The following is a 19,100-nucleotide window of genomic DNA, read 5'->3' on the forward strand; positions in this document are numbered from 1 at the left end:
AGCCTTGTGTGTAAGCTCTCTTTGCTTATTAGAAGTGCCATCTACCGATCTGTAGTATTCCACCTCTTTCATCTCTCTGCCTTCCAATTCAAGGGGGCTGGTTTCAGATTATACCAGGGAAGTTCCTAGAAGGCTTAAAAACCAACAGCTGGCTAGCACACAGTTAAAATACATTTTCTGAGAAGAGGTTAGTTTTTATAAAACAACTTTCCAGAATCAGTTCCAATTAAAAGAAGCTGGTGGTTTTAGCCAGAACCTTTGCTAAATGCTACTGTGGGACAAACAGGCTATTCTGAGAATATACGACTTGTTCAGAACACTCAACAAATACAAACAGGTTTTTTACTTATTTAGTAATTTGTGCTTTGGTGGGAGGCAGAGCAGTGGAAGAGAGGCTTCCAAGGGGCAGCTCTCTGAGTAATGGAAGCAGAACTGAGAAGGCTTGGAAGATAGAAATCAAAGGGGCAAAGTCCCTAGGCCAACAGTACTCAGGAGAACAGAGTTCACAAACTAAAGCAAACTGCTCGGTGGGGCTGTTGAGTCAGTCTCTGGAGCAGCAGACTCTGTCATGAACATATTAACTGAAGTCAGAATGCCTCAAATGCCTTAGAAGAAAAAATATATATATATATATAGAAAGGAAAATCCTAATGTGTGGGCAAAATGCTACAGAATAGTCACTATCACCCAAAAGTCCATTTTTTTTTTTTTGTAAATATACACTTAGTGGAAGTTAAAAAAATTCTGACATCTGTGAAGAAATGTGGGAGCTATTTTTCTGTAGCTCCAAAGTGGTTTCTCATTCTGAATACAGGTTAACTTTCAAAATAACGAATAATAAAATCTGTGTCTGAAAATAAATTTGGCTCTAATTCTCTCAAAGTAGATTGTACTGTATGAATTTGTACAGCTATCAAAGGAATCAGGACATTTGAAGCTACTATTGTAGCAATAATGTTAACATTTGCCTAATGTCTACTTCATGATTACCCAGCAGGAGCCATTACTCTCGGGCTCCCATGAGCCAAGTACCTAAATACATGCTTCTTATGCAACAGCTCAATAAATACTCCCAACACTTTTCTACAATGGTTCCCCTCATTCAGCAGAAGAGGAAACAAAAAGGAAGTTGAGCTAGATTTTAACAAAAAATGTTTTTACTTCAAAGCCTACCTTTTCTCCTTTAAATAGTATTTCACTGAAAGTCCGCTCTGATATAAAGGGTATAACTGCAGGAAAATGAGGCGTGATTCCCCACAGAAGGGGAATGAGAACACACTAAAGTTCTATCACTTGCAGCAAGTAGCCCCAGGAATCAGCCTGAAGGTCAAAATAACCCGCAAAAAATTCAGATCTTGATCAACATTTTACTCTCAGATTTCAAAGTCGCTTCTGCAGGTGTTCTAGTGCTCTCACATGTAGGATGACCTGAAATGCACTAAGAAAATTCCCAAGGCAGAACCCCCTGGAAATGTTCATTTTAAGTTTTGTGAGAGATTCTAATACTTGCTGGTGCAGTGCTGCCACCATGCGGAACAACTGCAAAAGTGGGGCAAAATTACTCCTCAGGAGCAAGAAGAGAGGACTCATGCCCATCATCACAGTAAGAGGACAGCACTTCCATAGTAAGACAGATAAAGACTTCCATATGTTCAAAATCTTAACCATTTCAAGAAAATGAACTGTTCTACAGGTATATGTGTAAATATACACACCTACACCCTGTCACATACATACATACATCCATGAAGGCAGTGACCAGTAATGGGTGTTGGGATTCAGAACTAGGTCAAGATCCTGGCTACGCTACCAGCTGTCTGATTTTGGGAAAATGGCCTGAGCAGACATTTTTTGATCTCTAACATGGAATACCCTCCACTTCACTGGGAAGATATGAGAACTATGTAATATACCTAAAAGCATCTACCTGGCATAGTACGCAATTACATTTAAATTCCCTTTTTCAGGGCAGCCCAGGTGGCTCAGCGGTTTAGTGCCACCTTCAGCCCAGGGTGTGATCCTGGAGACCCGATTGAGTCCCACTTCGGGCTCCCTGCATGGAGCCTGCTTCTCCCTCTGCCTGTGTCTCTGCCCCTCTCTCTCTCTCTCTGTCTCTCATGAATGAATAAATAAAATATTAAATAAATAAATAAATAAATAAATAAATAAATAAATAAATAAATAAATTCCCTTTTTCCTAATGACACCTGGTCATCAGAAACCTTAGGAATTTCTCAGGTGTTTGAGCTACTGTACTGTACATTCATGCACTCATCTGTTTCCTATAAACAGCATTTGACCCGGCTGATAAGAAAAGGAAAATCAGTGGTCTAAATGCCAGTGGTAAGGCTTTTTGGTAAAAAGCAGGACATACAGTAGAGATGAAGAGTACAGGTTCAAGATCAAAAGCAGGCATGTATATTTTAACCCAAGCTTTTCAATTCTTTACTAAAACAAGCATGAAGAGCTCAAAAAATGATTTGAATCTAAGGCCAGGGCAAGAGTAGGGCAAGCAAGGCACAAATTTAAGGAGGCATTCCACTTTCAGGCTTGTGCAGGTATAGAGGTGACGCCTAAATATGAGTACCACCTTAAATTTTGCACTCTGTACACTTTGCTAGAGCTCGGTGGAACAATACTAGGGAAACAATATCGGGAAAATTCTGCTACTGACAAAAAAATCTGACAAGAATCAGAAAGATTTTCTATTTGGAGGGCAATAGGTCCAACAATAATGCTGATATGTGCTCTAGAAAAATCAACAATAAAGACAGTAAAATAAGTCATTCCTGAAAGTTTCTCAAAATCTACCAAGTAATCTTAAATTTTCTCTAAAGCTTTCTCAAAGGTAATTGTGAAAATCTCTCCAAATCACCTCCTGATTTGTAAAAACAGGTTAAGAAATTTTAAGAGTATTATAGTTTATTATAGTGTTTTATTACATTCAAAGAGACCCATTGATGTGTTGCCTGTTTAAATCACATATGTGTAAGTATGAAACGGGGGACAACAGATGATGATAAATGGGCTCATTTTATTTATCTATTGTTTTCATTTAGTCACTCTAAGTTTGAATACGTTTGAAAATTCCAATAATAAAAAGTAAACATATGTATAAACACATATATTACTTGAGAATATGGTGGGCTGGACAAAAACCAGTCCTTCCTCCACAATAAAAACTTAAAATAGGTCAAATTAGGCTTGTTCCAGAATCCTTCCATCCTCTCAACTGGACAAAAATCTAAGCGCTTGGGTACCAAACAAACGAACAAAAATTCTTTATTAAACCATCAGTTAGCCCCTATCCCTGACCATCTAATTTTACAGGTTCTATTTCAAGAAATTTACATTATTGCAAAGATGCCTTTTTCTCCCTAAACTGGAAATACCTATATGAGTTATAATTCATTTTCACCTCACTCCACTGCACATTGTTAGCCCCACTGGGTATTTAACAAGTTTCCATGGATTGCATGATATCCTGTTTATTTGGAAGCCTGAAACCTGGAGCATGGAGCCCAAACACTTATTATCTTCTCATTTGTCCTCAAGTAGAAAATTTCAAAGACAGTGGCTCAGGGTAAGAGTGACTCAAAAGCAACACCAAAACACAACTTGGGACCAGCTAAACATTCTATAAAATAGATACTAATGCCTTGTATCTTTCCTTATGGAATTAAAAAAAAAAAAAAAAGTGCCACATGGTCTTACTCGAGGGAAAAAAAGAAAGGTTGAATCTTCTAATGCTGGTGGTGATACCTATCAGAAGTCATGGTTTAAGCACATATATACCTGCACCAGCTTCTGTGCCTGGAAGGTGGCTACAAGATTTTTTTTTTTTTAAGATTTTTATTTATTTATTCATGAGAGACACAGAGGGAAAGAGAGGCAGAGACACAGGCAGAAAGAGAAGCAGGCTTCATGCAGGGAGCCCGATGCAGGACTCCATCCCCGGACTCCAGGATCACACCCTGGGCCAAAGGCAGGTGCTCAACCGCTGAGCCACCCAGGCATCCCATGGCTAAAAGATTCCTAATGATAGGTACTACAGTACCTTAAAACAAAACAAAACAAAACGTGGTTTTCTTCATCCCTTGACCTTGATGCTAAACTTGAAAGATAATAAAAGCCAAGGCTATTCAAAGAATAAGATGAACCAGATGAAATATTAAAGCAGAGATCTGAGCACATGATTTGCAAGTAAGAGACAATGTCTATTTCAAGGCAAATTCCAACTCTATTTCAAAAAGTTCAACAACAAAGAAAGCATTCAGAGGTTATCCAGTGATTAACTCAAAGTTATTCACCTCCAAGTAAATAGTGCATTAGGCAAAAAGGGGAGGCCTTATTCCTCCATCTTCTCAATAATGGCACCTAGTCATCAATCACTCCATTCAAATGAGCTCCAGTTACTAGCAGAGTCAACATACCACTTGGGACTTTCTCCCCTTCATTATATGGACAAAGTTAAAAATATTAGTAAGAGAAATAAAAGGTCCTCAAACTTTAAAGTGTTATGTTCTAGCTGCCAAACACTTAGAATATTAATTGTCAAAAAGAATTTTGTCTTAGAATTTTCCTGTATAAGAATGCATTACAATAATTAGGCAATAAATAAAACTTTGTTTCTACTCCCACACCAGAAAAGACCACAAACGTCTGAAGAAATAATCTTTAAAATACTGATATAGGGACGTCTGTGTGGGTCAGCGGTTGAGCATCTGCCTTCGGTTCAGGATGTGATCCTGGGGTCCTAGGATACAGTTCTGCATCAGGCTCCCTGCAGGGAGTCTGTTTCTCCTCTGCCGATGTTTCTGCCTCTCTCTGTGTGTCTCTCATGAATGAATAAAAAAAAAAAATATATATATATACATCTATATATAGATATATATAAATTTAAGGTAAAACTCAAAAAATTATTAAAGAGCCAAGGTTTCTGAGCAAACACAGGGGTAGGTATGATACAAAGGTTTGCTTTAAGACCCCTGTATTTTAGTAGCACTTGGTTTTCACTTGAGAAAACAACTAATGTGTGAGACATAATCTGAGGGACACACAGAATTCATGTTTCTCATAGCTAATCTGTTTCAATATCCCAGAGACAAGATTTGTTTTAAATATGCTTTTTAGGGGATCCCTGGGTGGCTCAGCGGTTTGGTGCCTGCCTTTGGCCCAGGGCATGATCCTGGAGTCCCAGGATCGAGTCTTGCGTCGGGCTCCCGGCATGGAGCCTGCTTCCCCCTCTGCCTGTGTCTCTGCCTCTCTGTCTATCATGAATAAATAAATAAATAAATCTTTAAAAATTTTTAAAATAAAAATAAACATGCTTTTTAGGAAAGCCTCGGTGGCTCAGAGGTTTAGCGCTATCTTCGGCCCAGGGCGTGATCTTGGAGACCCAGGATGGAGTCCCATATTGGGCTTCCTGCATGGAGTCTGCTTCTCTCTCTTGCCTGTGTCTCTGCCTCTGTCTCTCTCTGTGTCTCTCATGAATAAATAAATAAATAATCTTAAAAAAAATAAAATAAACATTCTTTTTAAAGGGATGCATTTTAAGTACTGCTCTCTATAAAAGCAGAAGCTTATTACCATTGGATTTGAATCTGCTATGAGATCCCGCAGAGAATCCAGAAATCCCTGATCTTCCACCATTTGGGCATTGATATCATGGAGTTTTGCCACACAAACTGCTGCTGTTTTCCGAACATAGGGATCTTCATCCTTCAAGCACTTGCGTAGAGGCTCACAGAGATATTCTGTAATCTTGTCCACCCGGATGCACCCCATGGTCCTGACTGCCAAGGCCCGAATTAGAGGATTGGGATCTTCACAATCCTAAAAAGAAAGAGAAAGAGAGAAAGAAAGAGAAAGAGAGAGAGAGAGGAGAGAAAAAAGAAAAAGAGGAAGAGGAAGAAGAAAAAAAGAAAAAAATCATTGACAACTACAGGTATACATGGTGACTAAAAAGTAAACAGTCTAGTTTATACAAGCCTCAGAAGAACATTTCCTTTATGTAAGCTTCCAGTTACACTCTGTATCAGACACTAATCCCCCATACTATTGTTTCCTAAGTACAAATCTTAATTGCCTATTTAAGAGCTTAGGTTAGGAATTCATTTAACTATTTTACAAACACAATGAAGAAATGCCCAGTAGTATTCATTCCAGGGTGAGGCAGAAGTCAACTGGTATTACCATCACCATGGCTGTTACTGTATGTGCCTTAACAACAGGAAAAAAATGAGGAATTGGAAAAACGTGTACCACTCCCGAGTCAGTCTGCAAATATCCCCAACCCTGCACATGCATTCACTTTCTTGCTCTCTCAAATGAATAAATCTTAAAAGGAGATCTTACAAGGATGAAATGATTTTTCATCTTTATGTTTGGAATCTGCTTTAAAATTATCCATTAGGAGGAGTGGGAGTCAGGAAAGCATGTATAGGGAGAATAAATAAGATTGGTCATGGGTTGGGGTGCCTGGGTGCTTAAGCATCTGCCTTCAGCTTAGGTCATGATCCCAGGGTCCTGCTTCCTGCTCAGTTGAGAATCTCCTTCCCTCTCTCCCTCTGTTCCTCCCACGGCTTGTGCACTCTCTCTCATATAAATAAATAAAATCCTAAGGAAAAAAAAAAAAAGACTTGTCACGTGCTGGTAACCACTGAAACTACAAGATGGGGATTTAGGGATTTAGAATACTATTCCCTCTACTTGAATATGTTTGGAAGTTTCCAGAATAAAAAAAAAATGAGTGTTAAGACCTATTAAGTAAAAACAGAAGTAGTTACTCCTTGAGTTTCTACTACTTCTGACCCATAAGCTTAATTTTCCCCATGATAAATAGATAAAACCCAGGTTACTGAAACTTCAATGATACGCCTAACCTTTGTCAGCCTGGGAAGGTTTCTTCTGGCTTTCTTCTCCCATCTGGCAAGGATGCACCAAAACCAGCTAACAGAAGGCTCTCCATATGGTTTGAACTGGATGACGAATGCTGGCATAAAGAATGCTTAAAAACCTGAACACTCATAGTCACTGCCAGTACTTCTCTAGAGGCTCTCTTTTGCAACAGAGGTTGCTTATTTGCAATGCAGACATTACCTACATCAAACAATACTTCCTGAAAAGCCTACTTGAGGTAGACGAGACTGGTCTTGAGTTCCTAGGGGTGGAAATGTTACCTTCACAAAGCTGTTGACAGCCATGATGGCCATGTCTGGCTGACTCTTGGCATAGTTCATCAAATAGAGATAAACAAGCTTCTTTAATTCCAGGTTGTCGGTTTGCATACAGTTCACTACATCTGGAAAAAGAGAGCTGAGAAGAGAAGAGAAAAAAGAAAAGGAAAATGAATAGATGTTGGTGCCAAGCTATTGGATAGAATATGGAGAAATAGCCTTTACAAAGTGATCTGATGCAAAGAAGTATGTCCCCACAGTGATAACAATTAACACTGATCTCAATTTCTAAGGAAACTGTAGTACAAGACCCAAGAAGATCTCTAAAATAGATTTAAGGGGATCCCTGGGCGGCTCAGCGGTTTAGCGCCTGCCTTTGGCCCAGGGCGCAATCCTGGAGTCCCGGGATCGAGTCCCATGTCGGGTTCCCGGCATGGAGCCTGCTTCTCCCTCCTCCTGTGTCTCTGCCTCTCTCTCTCTCTATGTCTATCATAAATAAATAAATCTTTAAAAAAAAATAAAAATAAAAAATAAAATAGATTTAAGAAACTTTTCATTGTTAGCAAAATTTTTTTTTAAGTTTATTTATTTATTCATGAGAGACACCGAGAGAGAGAGGGAGGCAGAGACACAGATAGAGGGAGAAGCAGGCTCCTCGCAGGGAGCCCGATGTGGGACTCGATCCTGAATCCCGGGATCATGCCCTGAGACAAAAGCAGATGCTCAAACGCTGAGCCACCCAGGCGTCCCAGCAAATTTTCTAACAAAAGTAGAGCAATATGGGTAGCCTGGTGGCTCAGCGGTTTAGTGTCACCTTTAGCCCAGGGCCTGATCCTGGAGACCCGGGATCATGTCCCATGTCAGGCTCCCTGCATGGAGCCTGCTTCTCCCTCTGCCTGTGTCTCTGCCTCTCTGTCTCTCTCATGAATAAATAAAAAAATCTTAAAAAAAAAAAAAAAAGTAGAGCAATATAATGAACCCAATATATCCATCACCCAGCTGCAAAGAAGCATTAACACATGTCCAATCTTGTTTTATACATGTCCTCAATCCAATATCCCTTCCCCTGTCCCTATCCCACCTAGTTGCTCTGGATTTTTTTCCCAACATAGAACTTGAACTCATGACCCTGAGATCAGGACCTGAGTTGAGATCAAGAATTGCACACTTAACCGACTGAGCTACCCAGGAGCCCCAGTCTGGATTATTTTTAACGAAATCCTAGACATTATGTAATTTCATACATATTTTAGGGCATATCTTTAGGAATCTTGTTTTTTATTTGTATTTATTTTTTTTGGAATCTTGTTTTTTAAAAGCACAATCTTTATCACACACAGAAATTAACAGTAATTCTACATATTGCAGGTTCGAAGCACTATGGCTGCTACGTTTTTAATGTTCATATTCTATCCTTGGGCAGTGGGAACTTACTCAGCTAGCTTCTGAGTTCCTGTGATGTAATCCTGCATTTTCATCAGCCTCCTCACTTTCTGGTAGGACAAAATTCACTAACCAAGATTTCTTTGTACATTTCTAATCTCAAAACTGAAACCAGTCATTTTTCTAAGAAGTCTTGACTCCCTTCTAGAATTTATTCTTAATATTACAAACTCAGACAAATGAAAATTTCAGTGTCCTCAGATATAAAAGCTTACACTTTTCCAAAGTTCAAGTCATTTTATGATTTCCTACTCTCTTATAAAGCCAAACAGTGGCTTTATTTTGGAATGGCCTCCAAATCATTAGTTTGGAAGGAATGAATTTATTTGATTTTAAAATATAAGCTGTATTTTTTCAAGTACACGTTAACTATAATTTTTTAGGAGAGACTGGTAATTAACCTTCCTCCTAGGCTTTATCAAAGTACTACATAAATTTTAAATACTTTTTTAAAAATTTATTTGAGAGAGAGAGAGAGAGAGAGAGAGAGAGAGAGAGAACAGGCACAAGCACGAGTGGGAGGGGCAAAGAGAGAAGGAGAAAGAATCCCAAGTAGACTCTGAGCCTTAGGTGGAGCTTGACCTCACAACCCTGAGATCATGACTGGAGCTGAAAACAAGAGTCAGATGCTTAACTTACTGTGCCACCCAGGAGCCCCTGAATTTTAAGAACTTAACAGCTTACTACAAGTACAGAAAAAGCAAACATCAATATATTTATTTATATATATATATATATATATTTATATATATCTCTCTACAGGAAAGAGAATGATTGAAATAACTAGTCACATGGTAATGGCTCCTGTACACACACACAATAAGCAGAAAGTTATTTACAAATAGGAAGATGTTTTGCAAAGTCAAAGAATCTACTATATCTCCAACAAACCAATGAGTTCTGCTCTAAATGTCATTTAACCTGAGTATACACACCTAATGTAGTTTCATGCACATGTATTCAATAAACATTACACTCCCCCAAAATGAATGTCTTACCATTTCCTAGAGTAACTCATGGGCAAAACAACTGTAAAACTGGTAATAAATGTGACACATTAGCAAATGTAAGATCCTGAATAATTCCAACAACCTGCACAAGATCAAGAAGATCTTGATCAAGAACAAGTTCTAGAGGTAAAAACTGTTAAGCACCAACCTATAAAGCTAGAAACCTCAACTTTCTACTATGGTAGCCACTAGTCATGTGTAGCTCACTGGCAATGTGACCAATCTGAACCGAAATGTGATGTATATATAAAACACACATTAGATCTTGAATATTTATTATGAAAAATACAACATAGGGATCCCTGGGTGGCGCAGCGGTTTGGCGCCTGCCTTTGGCCCAGGGCGCGATCCTGTAGACCCGGGATCGAATCCCACATCGGGCTCCCGGTGCATGGAGCCTGCTTCTCCCTCTGCCTATGTCTCTGCCTCTCTCTCTCTCTCTCTCTCTGTGACTATCATAAATAAATAAAAATTAAAAAAAAATCTTAAAAAAAAAAGAAAGAAAAATACAACATAAGACACCTCATTAAATTTATTTCATGCTGAAATGATACTTTGGATGTACTGCATTAAGTAAAATATATTATTAAAATTAACTTCATCTGTATTTTCCTTTTTCAAACTTGGCTATCAGAAAATGTAAAATTATGTATGTGGTTCGCATTGTATTTCTACCACAGAACACTGAACTTGAAGTTACTTGCAAGTAACTGAAATGTGATCATCTACGAATACCTAATCTCTATTTATTCTGTTCCTTTGAGCTATCTAGGCCCAGTACAAATCCCATCTCCTACAAGAAGTGTTCCTCAACTATTCCTATTTACTTGGATCTCCCTTTTGCAGAACTCCTATTGCCTTTAATGTACTCATTCTAGTACCTAATCACAAAACTGTATTTTATTATTCCCTAATTTTTCAAATTTTGGGTCTCCCCAACTACATAGTAAGTGCAGTGAAGGCTAAAAAACATCTACTATCCTTTTAAATTATGATATGTGGGATAGCATAAGCACAAAATAAATCATTAGCAATTAACAGATTAACTAGTATTTACCAAGCATACAAAAGGAAACTCAAAGAGGTTTAACTTTTTCTAGGTTATAGAAGTAATCTTGGTGAGAACACAAAGCCCACTAATCAAGTATGTTGACTCACCAGTTCATCAGTACTGATGTTCTCAAGCTACATTTATTCCTTGGCAAAAATAGCCCACCAGGGACTAGATTGATCCAGAGTAGGAAAACTATAACCTGTGCACGAAATACAGCCCACCACTACTTTTGCATGAGCCATAAGCTCAAAGTGGTTTTTAGATGGACATTTAATGATTTAATGATAGAGAATATTTACTTATTTACTTTGGACCCCAGTTAAACAAAACATTATGTGTCACCCCCCCGCAAAAGAATTCTATCTTCTCATTAGATTTGTAGTAGGAAATTATTATACTTAGGTTTCATCAACAAATTGTGGTAAATTGGTTGCTCTTTTGTTATATAATTGCCTATATAATATCTTCCACTTTTTTTTTTTTTTTGCCTCTTGGATTACTACACCTAAAGTATTTCCTCTCTTGCCCTTCCCAGAAAAAGTCTACCAACCTCTGAGATAGACGGTCACAGAACAGCAAGTTAAGAACTAAATGTGTATATGCTAACAAACAAAACTCCAGTAACAAAAACCACCTCAGAGCAGCAACACCTGAAGCACAAGAAGATATCGGAGTCTCTAACTGCCACGGTTTCGACCTGAGCCCCTGATCTGGTTGAGGAAGCTGCTCTCACCTTCCTGGTCTCAGGAAACCCTTTACACTCTAAAGATTATTGAGATCCCAAAGAGTTTTTGTTCATGTGGGTTATACCTTCTGATATTTTATGGTATCAGGAATTAAAACTGAGAAATATTTTAAAACACCGATCCATTTAAAATAATAAACGTGAGGGGATCCCTGGGTGGCGCAGCGGTTTGGCGCCTGCCTTTGGCCCAGGGTGCGATCCTGGAGACCCAGGATCGAATCCCACATCGGGCTCCCGGTGCATGGAGCCTGCTTCTCCCTCTGCCTATGTCTCTGCCTCTCTCTCTCTCTCTGTGACTATCATTAAAAAAAAAAAAAAAAAAAAATTAAAATAATAAACGTGGGACGTCAAGGTGGCTCAGTGGTTGAACGTCTGCCTTTGGCTCAGGGCGTGATCATGGGGTCCAGGATCCAGTCCTGTATCGGGCTCCCCTTGAGGAGTCTGCTTCTCCCTCTGCCTATGTCTCTGCCTCTCTCTCTCATGAATAAATATAATATTTAAAAAACAATAATAAATGCATTTCATATTAACAAACATTTTATTGCAAACATTTTTTATCTTTTAAAAATTAAGATGACAGCAGCTCGGGTGGCTCAGTGGTTTAGCACTGCCTTCGGCCCAGGGCCTGATCCTGGAAACCCGGGATTGAGTCCCGCGTTGGGTTCCCTGCATGGAGCCTGCTTCTCCCTCTGCCTGTGTCTCTGTCTCTCTCTTTCTCTCTGTGTGTCTCTCATGAATAAATAAAATCTTAAATAAATAATAATTAAGATGACATTGGTTCACCTGGGTGGCTCAGTGGTTGAGCATCTGCTTTTGGCTCAGGGTGTGATCCTGGGGTCTGGGATCGAGTCCCACATCTGGTTCCCTGCAGGAAGCCTGCTTCTCCCTCTGTGTCTCTGCCATTCCTCTCTCTGTCTCTCATGAATAATAAAATCTTTAAAAAAATTGTTTTTCGTTTTTCAAATCTCTTAATGTCTAGTTTAAGCAAAGATAGCTCCATCTTCATATTTGCCCCTGCATTCAACCTGCTGTAGAATATTGTTTTAATTGAAGTACAAGAAAATCATATACATATATTAATCGGAAAAGGGAGGAATTTTTTTTTTATTTGAGAGAGAGAGAGCTAATGAACAGGGGGAGGGGAAGAAGGAGAGGGAGAAGCAGACACCTGCTGAGCAGGGAGCCCAATTCAGGATTCGATCTCAGGACCCTAGGATCATGACCTGAGCCAAAGGTAGACACTTAACTAACTGAGGCACCCAGACACCCAAGGGAGGAGTATTTTAACGGTTTTTTCAGATTAACTGGATATTCCTTGATACATTAAAGCTAGATAAATACCTTGTTTTTCTTTTTCTTTTCTTTTTCAGTTCACAAATGGTAGTTCCATAAAAGTTAGTTGTAGGGGTGCCTGGGTGGCTCAGTGGGTTAACTGTCTGGTTTAGGTCATGATCACCTGTCACCTCAGGTCATGATCTCAAGACCATGGAATCAAGACCTGTATCGGGCTCTGTGCTCAGAGGAAAGTCTGCTTGAGATTCTCTTCCTCTGTCTCTTCCCTGCTTGCACATTCATGCTCTCTTCCTCGCTTTAAAATAAGTAAATCTTGGGGCAGCCCGGGTGGCTCAGTGGTTTAGCACCGCCTTCAGCCCAGGGCCTGATCCTGGAGACTGAGGATCGAGTCCCATATCGGGCTCCCTGCATGGAGCCTGCTTCTCCCTCTTCCTGTGTCTCTGTCTCTCATGAATAAATAAGTAAAATCCTATAAATAAATAAATAAATAAATAAATAAATAAATAAATAAATAAATAAAATAAGTAAATCTTAAAAAAAAAAAGTTGCTATGTGGAATCTGAAACCATATCAAACTTTTAATAATTAACTGCATTAAAATCTATTCGTTTGTCACTTATTTTGAATGGATCTTTTACCCATAATTTTGTGATATATGCATTGGTCATTTGGAAAATATTGGTTGAGTTTATGCAGATCTTCCCAATGATGATACAATCTATATAACAGAAAATAATACATTCACTAATTTCACCACCAAGCTCATTAGAGAAGTTTGTAATTACTGGGAAGCTGTCAAGCTCATGTTGCAAGATACAAGTTTTCCAACAATCTAATTTTTACTTTAAAGTTCGAAATGTATCTACTGTCAAATTTTTTCTCTAAAAGTGACAGGTTCACTTTGTTCATTTTTGAGAAAATGTCCCCAAATACTGAAGTCTGATTAACTATAATTTGTCAATCATTCCTTCACTTAAAAATGGTGTTCCCATTTCAAACAATTGTGCAAGGGCTTTTTTCCAAGTCAACTATCACACTTTGCTATGCCACAGAAGAGCTTTATGGATAACTCCTACTTTATCATATATTAAAATGATCTGTACTCAAGGTTCAAAGCTTAATAAAATAAATTCTAAATGCTTCATGAAGAGTAGTCTTAAGTGAAACTGCCCTTTTTTCCTGCAAGTATTAGTGGTGACAAATAGAAGAACTACTGTTACAGTTTGACACTGCTACTCTGATTCACACTAAGGCACCAGTAATGCAAATGTCAACACAATGAAAAAAGCAAATAATACTATGTGTAAGAATAGCTTTGACCTCACAAATCCCCCAGAAAGGATCTTGTGAATCTTTGGGGGCCTGTGGATAATCCGTACATATTTCCAAACGGTCTGGCTGAATTACAGAGGTGGGGAGAAAAGACATAATGGACTTTGTTAACATTGATTTTCATCTTGAATTCAGCAACTGAATCTACCATTGTAGAGTTAAGGACACTAGCTTGAACCGATTAAAGAACATATGAGCTTCTGCTTCTCAGTACACTTCTATCTTCTAAAACTACTTCAGCAGCAGGTCTATAACTGTGCCAGTTCCCAGGAGGTTTTATGCTAGATCTCTATGCAACAAAATCAAACTGGTTTCATTCTTCAGAAAAATTTAAGTCATGGTGTTAATGTAAAAGCAACTATACTTCCTCATGGTCTTTCAGTGGGACAAGCCCATTCTTATAGATTCTACAATTACGAAAGTTAAATGAAAAGTAGTAAAACCACAAACAGGGTATGGGTCAAAAGTGACCAACAGCAGGAGTGATTACCCTTACCTAACGTCCTTTCCCACAGTCATGGCAGCAATCACTTTCTTCACAGCCTCCTTCCTCTTTTCTTTCTTTTCATTATTGAGTTCAGCCTTTAATTCAAAGATTTCTCCTACAAAAGAGAGCAAACTGGTGAGATCCAAAGACCAGAAAACTAGAACAAAATACTACACTCTGTAATAAATGACAGCTGACCAGAGGCAGGGCAGCAACTAAAGAGAATTTAAAAATTACAGGACAGGTACAATTCAAATCCATAGATTACTTGACCCATTGATAAAGATACCATCTTTGAGGTTATGGCCAGAGAGGAAGGTGCAATCCAGATCTTAGGAAGTACAGGAGTGGGGGAAAAAAACATATCTCATGATATCTTACTACAATAGGGAAGAAATGAAAGCTGAGTGATGATCTTCCATCAGAATTTCAAGGTCCCAAGGAAAAAATAAATGTAGGTACAAAACAGGTTCACAAATCTGTTTTCAAACCAAAGAGACTCCAGGTATCCACATTCATTCACTCAAGCTCAACTTAAAAAAAAAAAAAAAAAAAAAAAAAAAAGGAACTGAGGTTCAAAGATCACAAAGCGAGTTCATGACAGAGCTGCCCTTAGAACTTGTCTCCTGACTGCTGAATCCAGAGGTTTCCGACGTGGGCCACACAGTAATGTTACCTGGGAGATATTTATAAAAATAACAATTCTCAGATTCTACTCTGGACCAATTAAATCAGCCTATCAAGGAGAACTCATACATTCCTATTTTTTAAAGTTCCTCCAAGTGATTCTAACACACAACCAGACCTGAGAATCCCTGCTCTAATTAGCACTTTAAGAAGTTAATGGGCTTCAAGGCTCCATCTTATTCAATCGATCTAACAAAAAAATATAATCTTGAAGCTTCAAGAATGGTACAAACCAGAGTCATTTTTAAAGGCACAATCTTGAATGAGTGCTCAGGCCCTGCACTGTGAAATGCCAGGGCTGTCTGGCATCACTATCTTAAGGACCAGGCTCACCTATCTTCAGAAAGCTGGAGCTGAAAGAAAAGAAGGTAACAGGGTACCTGGGTGACTCAGTCAGTTAAGCATCTGCCTTCAGCTCAGGTCATGATCTCAGGGTCCTGGGATCAAGCCCCACATCTCGCTCCCTGCTCAACAGACAGTCTGCTTCTCCCTCTGCTCCTTCCCCCTGCTTGTGCACTTGCTCTTTCTCCCAAATAAAATCTTTGTAAAAAAAAATTTTTTTTTAAAGAAAAGAAGGTAATAGTCCTCAACTGGTTTTAAAAGAAAGAAGAGGGCAGCCCGGGTGGCCCAGCGGTTTGGTGCCTGCCTTCGGCCCAGGGCGTGATCCTGGAGTCCCGGGATCGAGTCCCGCGTCGGGCTCCCTGCATGGAGCCTGCTTCTCCCTCTGCCTCTGTCTGTCTCTGCCTCTCTGTGTGTCTCTCATGAATAAATAAACAAAATTAAAAAGAAAAACAAAATAAAGAAGAAAATACACCACTAAGCCCATTAAAAAAAAAAAAAAAAAAAACAAGCTGGCTACTTTCAGTTCAACTTTCCATCTATACCCTTAAACTCTTCAACAATACTGCCATGTTAATGACTCCGCTTGATGTTCATTTTAACTAGATCTCATTCACCAGCATAGAAACAGTGGGGATAGCAAACTATGGAATCTGCTAAATCCTTTATATGGGAAGGATGAAACTGGTAAGAAACACAGATGTCGAGCACTAAAAAAGCCTGTTGTTATGTCAATATCCACTGCCAACAAGACAAACAAATTAAAGTTACAAAAATCAGTTTTATTTAATCAACAACTGCAAAAATACCATAGCCAGAAAAGCTGGGCCCTTAAGAGTCATTCTCCTCTCCATCAAGTCCTCTGCTGCCAAATCTAGCTCTTAGGGATCCCATCATTTACTTCTAGGAACAGTAAAGGACAAGCAGCAGGGTTTCAAAAGTCTGAACTGTGAACAGCAGCCAGGAGCTGAAGAATTAAAACAGGATGTAACTGAAACTATTCCAATTCTAGCATAACCTTAAGGAATATGCTCCAGTGGCAGTTCTGGTGGGTGTTGCAGGAAGTAGAAAGAACACAGTCTATCCTTTTTTTTTTAAGATTTTATTTATTTATTCATAGAGATACAGAGAGAGAATGAGAGGGAGAGACACAGGCAGAGGGAGAAGCAGGCTCCATGCAGAGAGCCTGACGTGGGACTCGATCCAGGGTCTCCAGGATCATGCCCTGGGCTGCAGGCGGCGCTAAACCGCTGTGTCACCGGAGCTGCCCATGTCCATTTTTTAAAATATGGTATTTACCAGCTGTGATTCAATCTGCAGGTCTTAAACTTTTACAAATACCTGAATGAAAAAGGGTTACCAGGACTCATTATAAGAGAAGGTTTGAAGAGTTAGGTGATGTTTCTTTTTTTTAATTATTATTATTATTATTATTATTATTATTATTATTATTAAAGATGTATTTATTTTAGAGGAAGAAGGGGGAAAAAAAGAGGGAGAGACTCTCAAGCAGACTCCCTGAGTGTAGAGCCCGATGATCAGGACTCAACCCCACAACCCTGAAATCATGACTTGAGCCAAAACCAAGAATCAGATGCTTAACTGACTGAACCACCCAAGCGCTCCGAGTTAGGTGAGTTTTTAAATGACACCTTTTTAAAAATAATAAATAAATAACACCTTTTTATGTCCTAGACATCTTGGTCATCAAAGCACACAAAATGTTAACAGAAGAAGTACTATTTCAGAGAATCAAAAAAAAAAAAAAAAAGCTGAAAATGAATGACAAGCAAGGTTAATGGTTTTTCTGAAGTGTAAACAAGGAAGATAGGGATCTTTTTATGTCAACATAGACATCTTGGTCATCAAAGAACACAAAATGTTAACAGAAGAAGTACTATTTCAGAGAATCAAAAAAAAAAAAAAAAAGCTGAAAATGAATGACAAGCAGGGTTAATGGTTTTTCTGAAGTGTAAATAAGGAAGATAGGGAAGAAGCTGGTAGGAGCCAAAGAGTGCAACAAGTGAGACATGGTATCTCATACTCATAACTTTATTAAATTCTTAAATTTTTCCTTTCCTCCACCCCCTAATCAAATCTACCAAACACGGCTAGCAGCTAACATGGTTCTCAATCTTGGCCACAGATGAGAGAAAGGTGGGGATCTTTAAAAAAAAAAATCCCACACCCAGGCCATATCCCAGAACAATGAAATCAGGGTATCTCAGTTGCAAGGACTTAGATAATTAGTATTGTTTTACATTTACCTGGATAATTCCAATGTGTAGACAAGGTTGAAAGCCACTGACTAGTAGATGATAAAAAGAAGAAACTCACTATGTGAGTTTTCCATATTGTAATAGAAGAACTTGTTTACCCTATGTAACTCCAAATGCCCAGAACAGGACAGATATGTTTGCACTTTCTAGAAAATGTTTTGGTGCTCTTTGCTCACTCCAGGGCACCACAGTGTGCCCTCCTATTTTTTTTTTTTTTTTTAAGAGTTTGAGTAATCTCTACACTCAATGTGGGACTCAAACTCATGACCCCAAGATCAAGAGTTGTATGCTCCACCAACTAAGCCAGCCAGGTGCTCATATATTCTCCTTTATTAGCTGCAGGTTTTGATAATGTCCTTCATAGCAATTTTACCACCATTCCCTTTAGGCCAGGATCCAATCCAGGGTCATATGTTAGATTTATTGTCATGTCTCTTGAGTCCTTTTTTTTTTTTTTTTAAGATTTTATTCATTTATTCATAGACACACACACACACACACACGGGGGGGGGGGGGGGAGAGGGGGAGAGAGGGGGAGGGAGGGAGGGAGGGAGGGAGGGAGGAGAGAGAGAGAGAGAGAGAGAGAGAGAGAGAGAGAGAGGGAGGCAGAGACACAGGCAGAGGGAGAAGCAGGCTCCATGCAGGGACCCCGACGTGGGACTCGATCCCAGGTCTCCAGGATCACACCCTAGGCTGCAGGCGGCACTAAACCGCTGCGCCACGGGGGCTGCCCTCTTGAGTCTTCTTTAATCTGAAACAGTTCTTCGGCTTTGTCTTTCATGATACGATTTTTTAAAGCTATCGGGCAGTTATTTTATAGAATGCCCTCAGTTTGGAAAAAAAAAATAAATAAAAAAAAATAAAATAAAAAAAAAGAATGCCCTCAGTTTGGGCATGTTATGGGTGTTCCCTCATGATTATACTCTGAGATTATGCATTTTGATAGGCGTAATTCTTAGGGGATGTTATATTCTTCTCAGTACATGACATCAGAGACAAATAATGCTAATGTGTCCCATTACTGATGATGTTAACATTGAAGACTTGGTTAAGGGAGTAAATAGGTTCCGGCATTGTAAAGTTATTTTTTCCTTTATAATTAATAATTTGTGAAAGGAAATTTTGAGACTATTTAAACATCCTGTTTGTTTCTCATCAAACTTCCACCTGCTAGTCATTTTAGCATTCACTGATAACTCTTACCTGAATCAATTCTATAATTTATGTGTGTGTGTGTGTGTGTGTGTGTGTGT

The 19,100-nt window shown here is 38.9% G+C and overlaps 1 protein-coding gene across 5 annotated transcripts in view; it reads right to left on the reverse strand.

Annotated features, from left to right (window-relative positions):
* The window catches only part of AP2B1 (adaptor related protein complex 2 subunit beta 1), a 131,290-nt gene that overhangs the window by 104,489 nt on the left and 7,701 nt on the right, over positions 1-19,100 (reverse strand). For all 5 annotated transcript variants that reach the window (XM_025440399.3, XM_025440397.3, XM_035721410.2 and 2 more), the window contains exons 3-5: positions 14,552-14,657; positions 7,182-7,317; positions 5,590-5,835 (exon numbers count right to left, since the gene is read on the reverse strand). In XM_025440399.3, the coding sequence (XP_025296184.1) occupies positions 5,590-5,835; positions 7,182-7,317; positions 14,552-14,657 (488 nt within the window). The remainder of the gene's footprint in view (positions 1-5,589; positions 5,836-7,181; positions 7,318-14,551; positions 14,658-19,100) is intronic.

Source organism: Canis lupus, chromosome 9 (assembly GCF_003254725.2).
Source record: "Canis lupus dingo isolate Sandy chromosome 9, ASM325472v2, whole genome shotgun sequence".
Taxonomy (NCBI): Eukaryota; Metazoa; Chordata; class Mammalia; order Carnivora; family Canidae; genus Canis; species Canis lupus.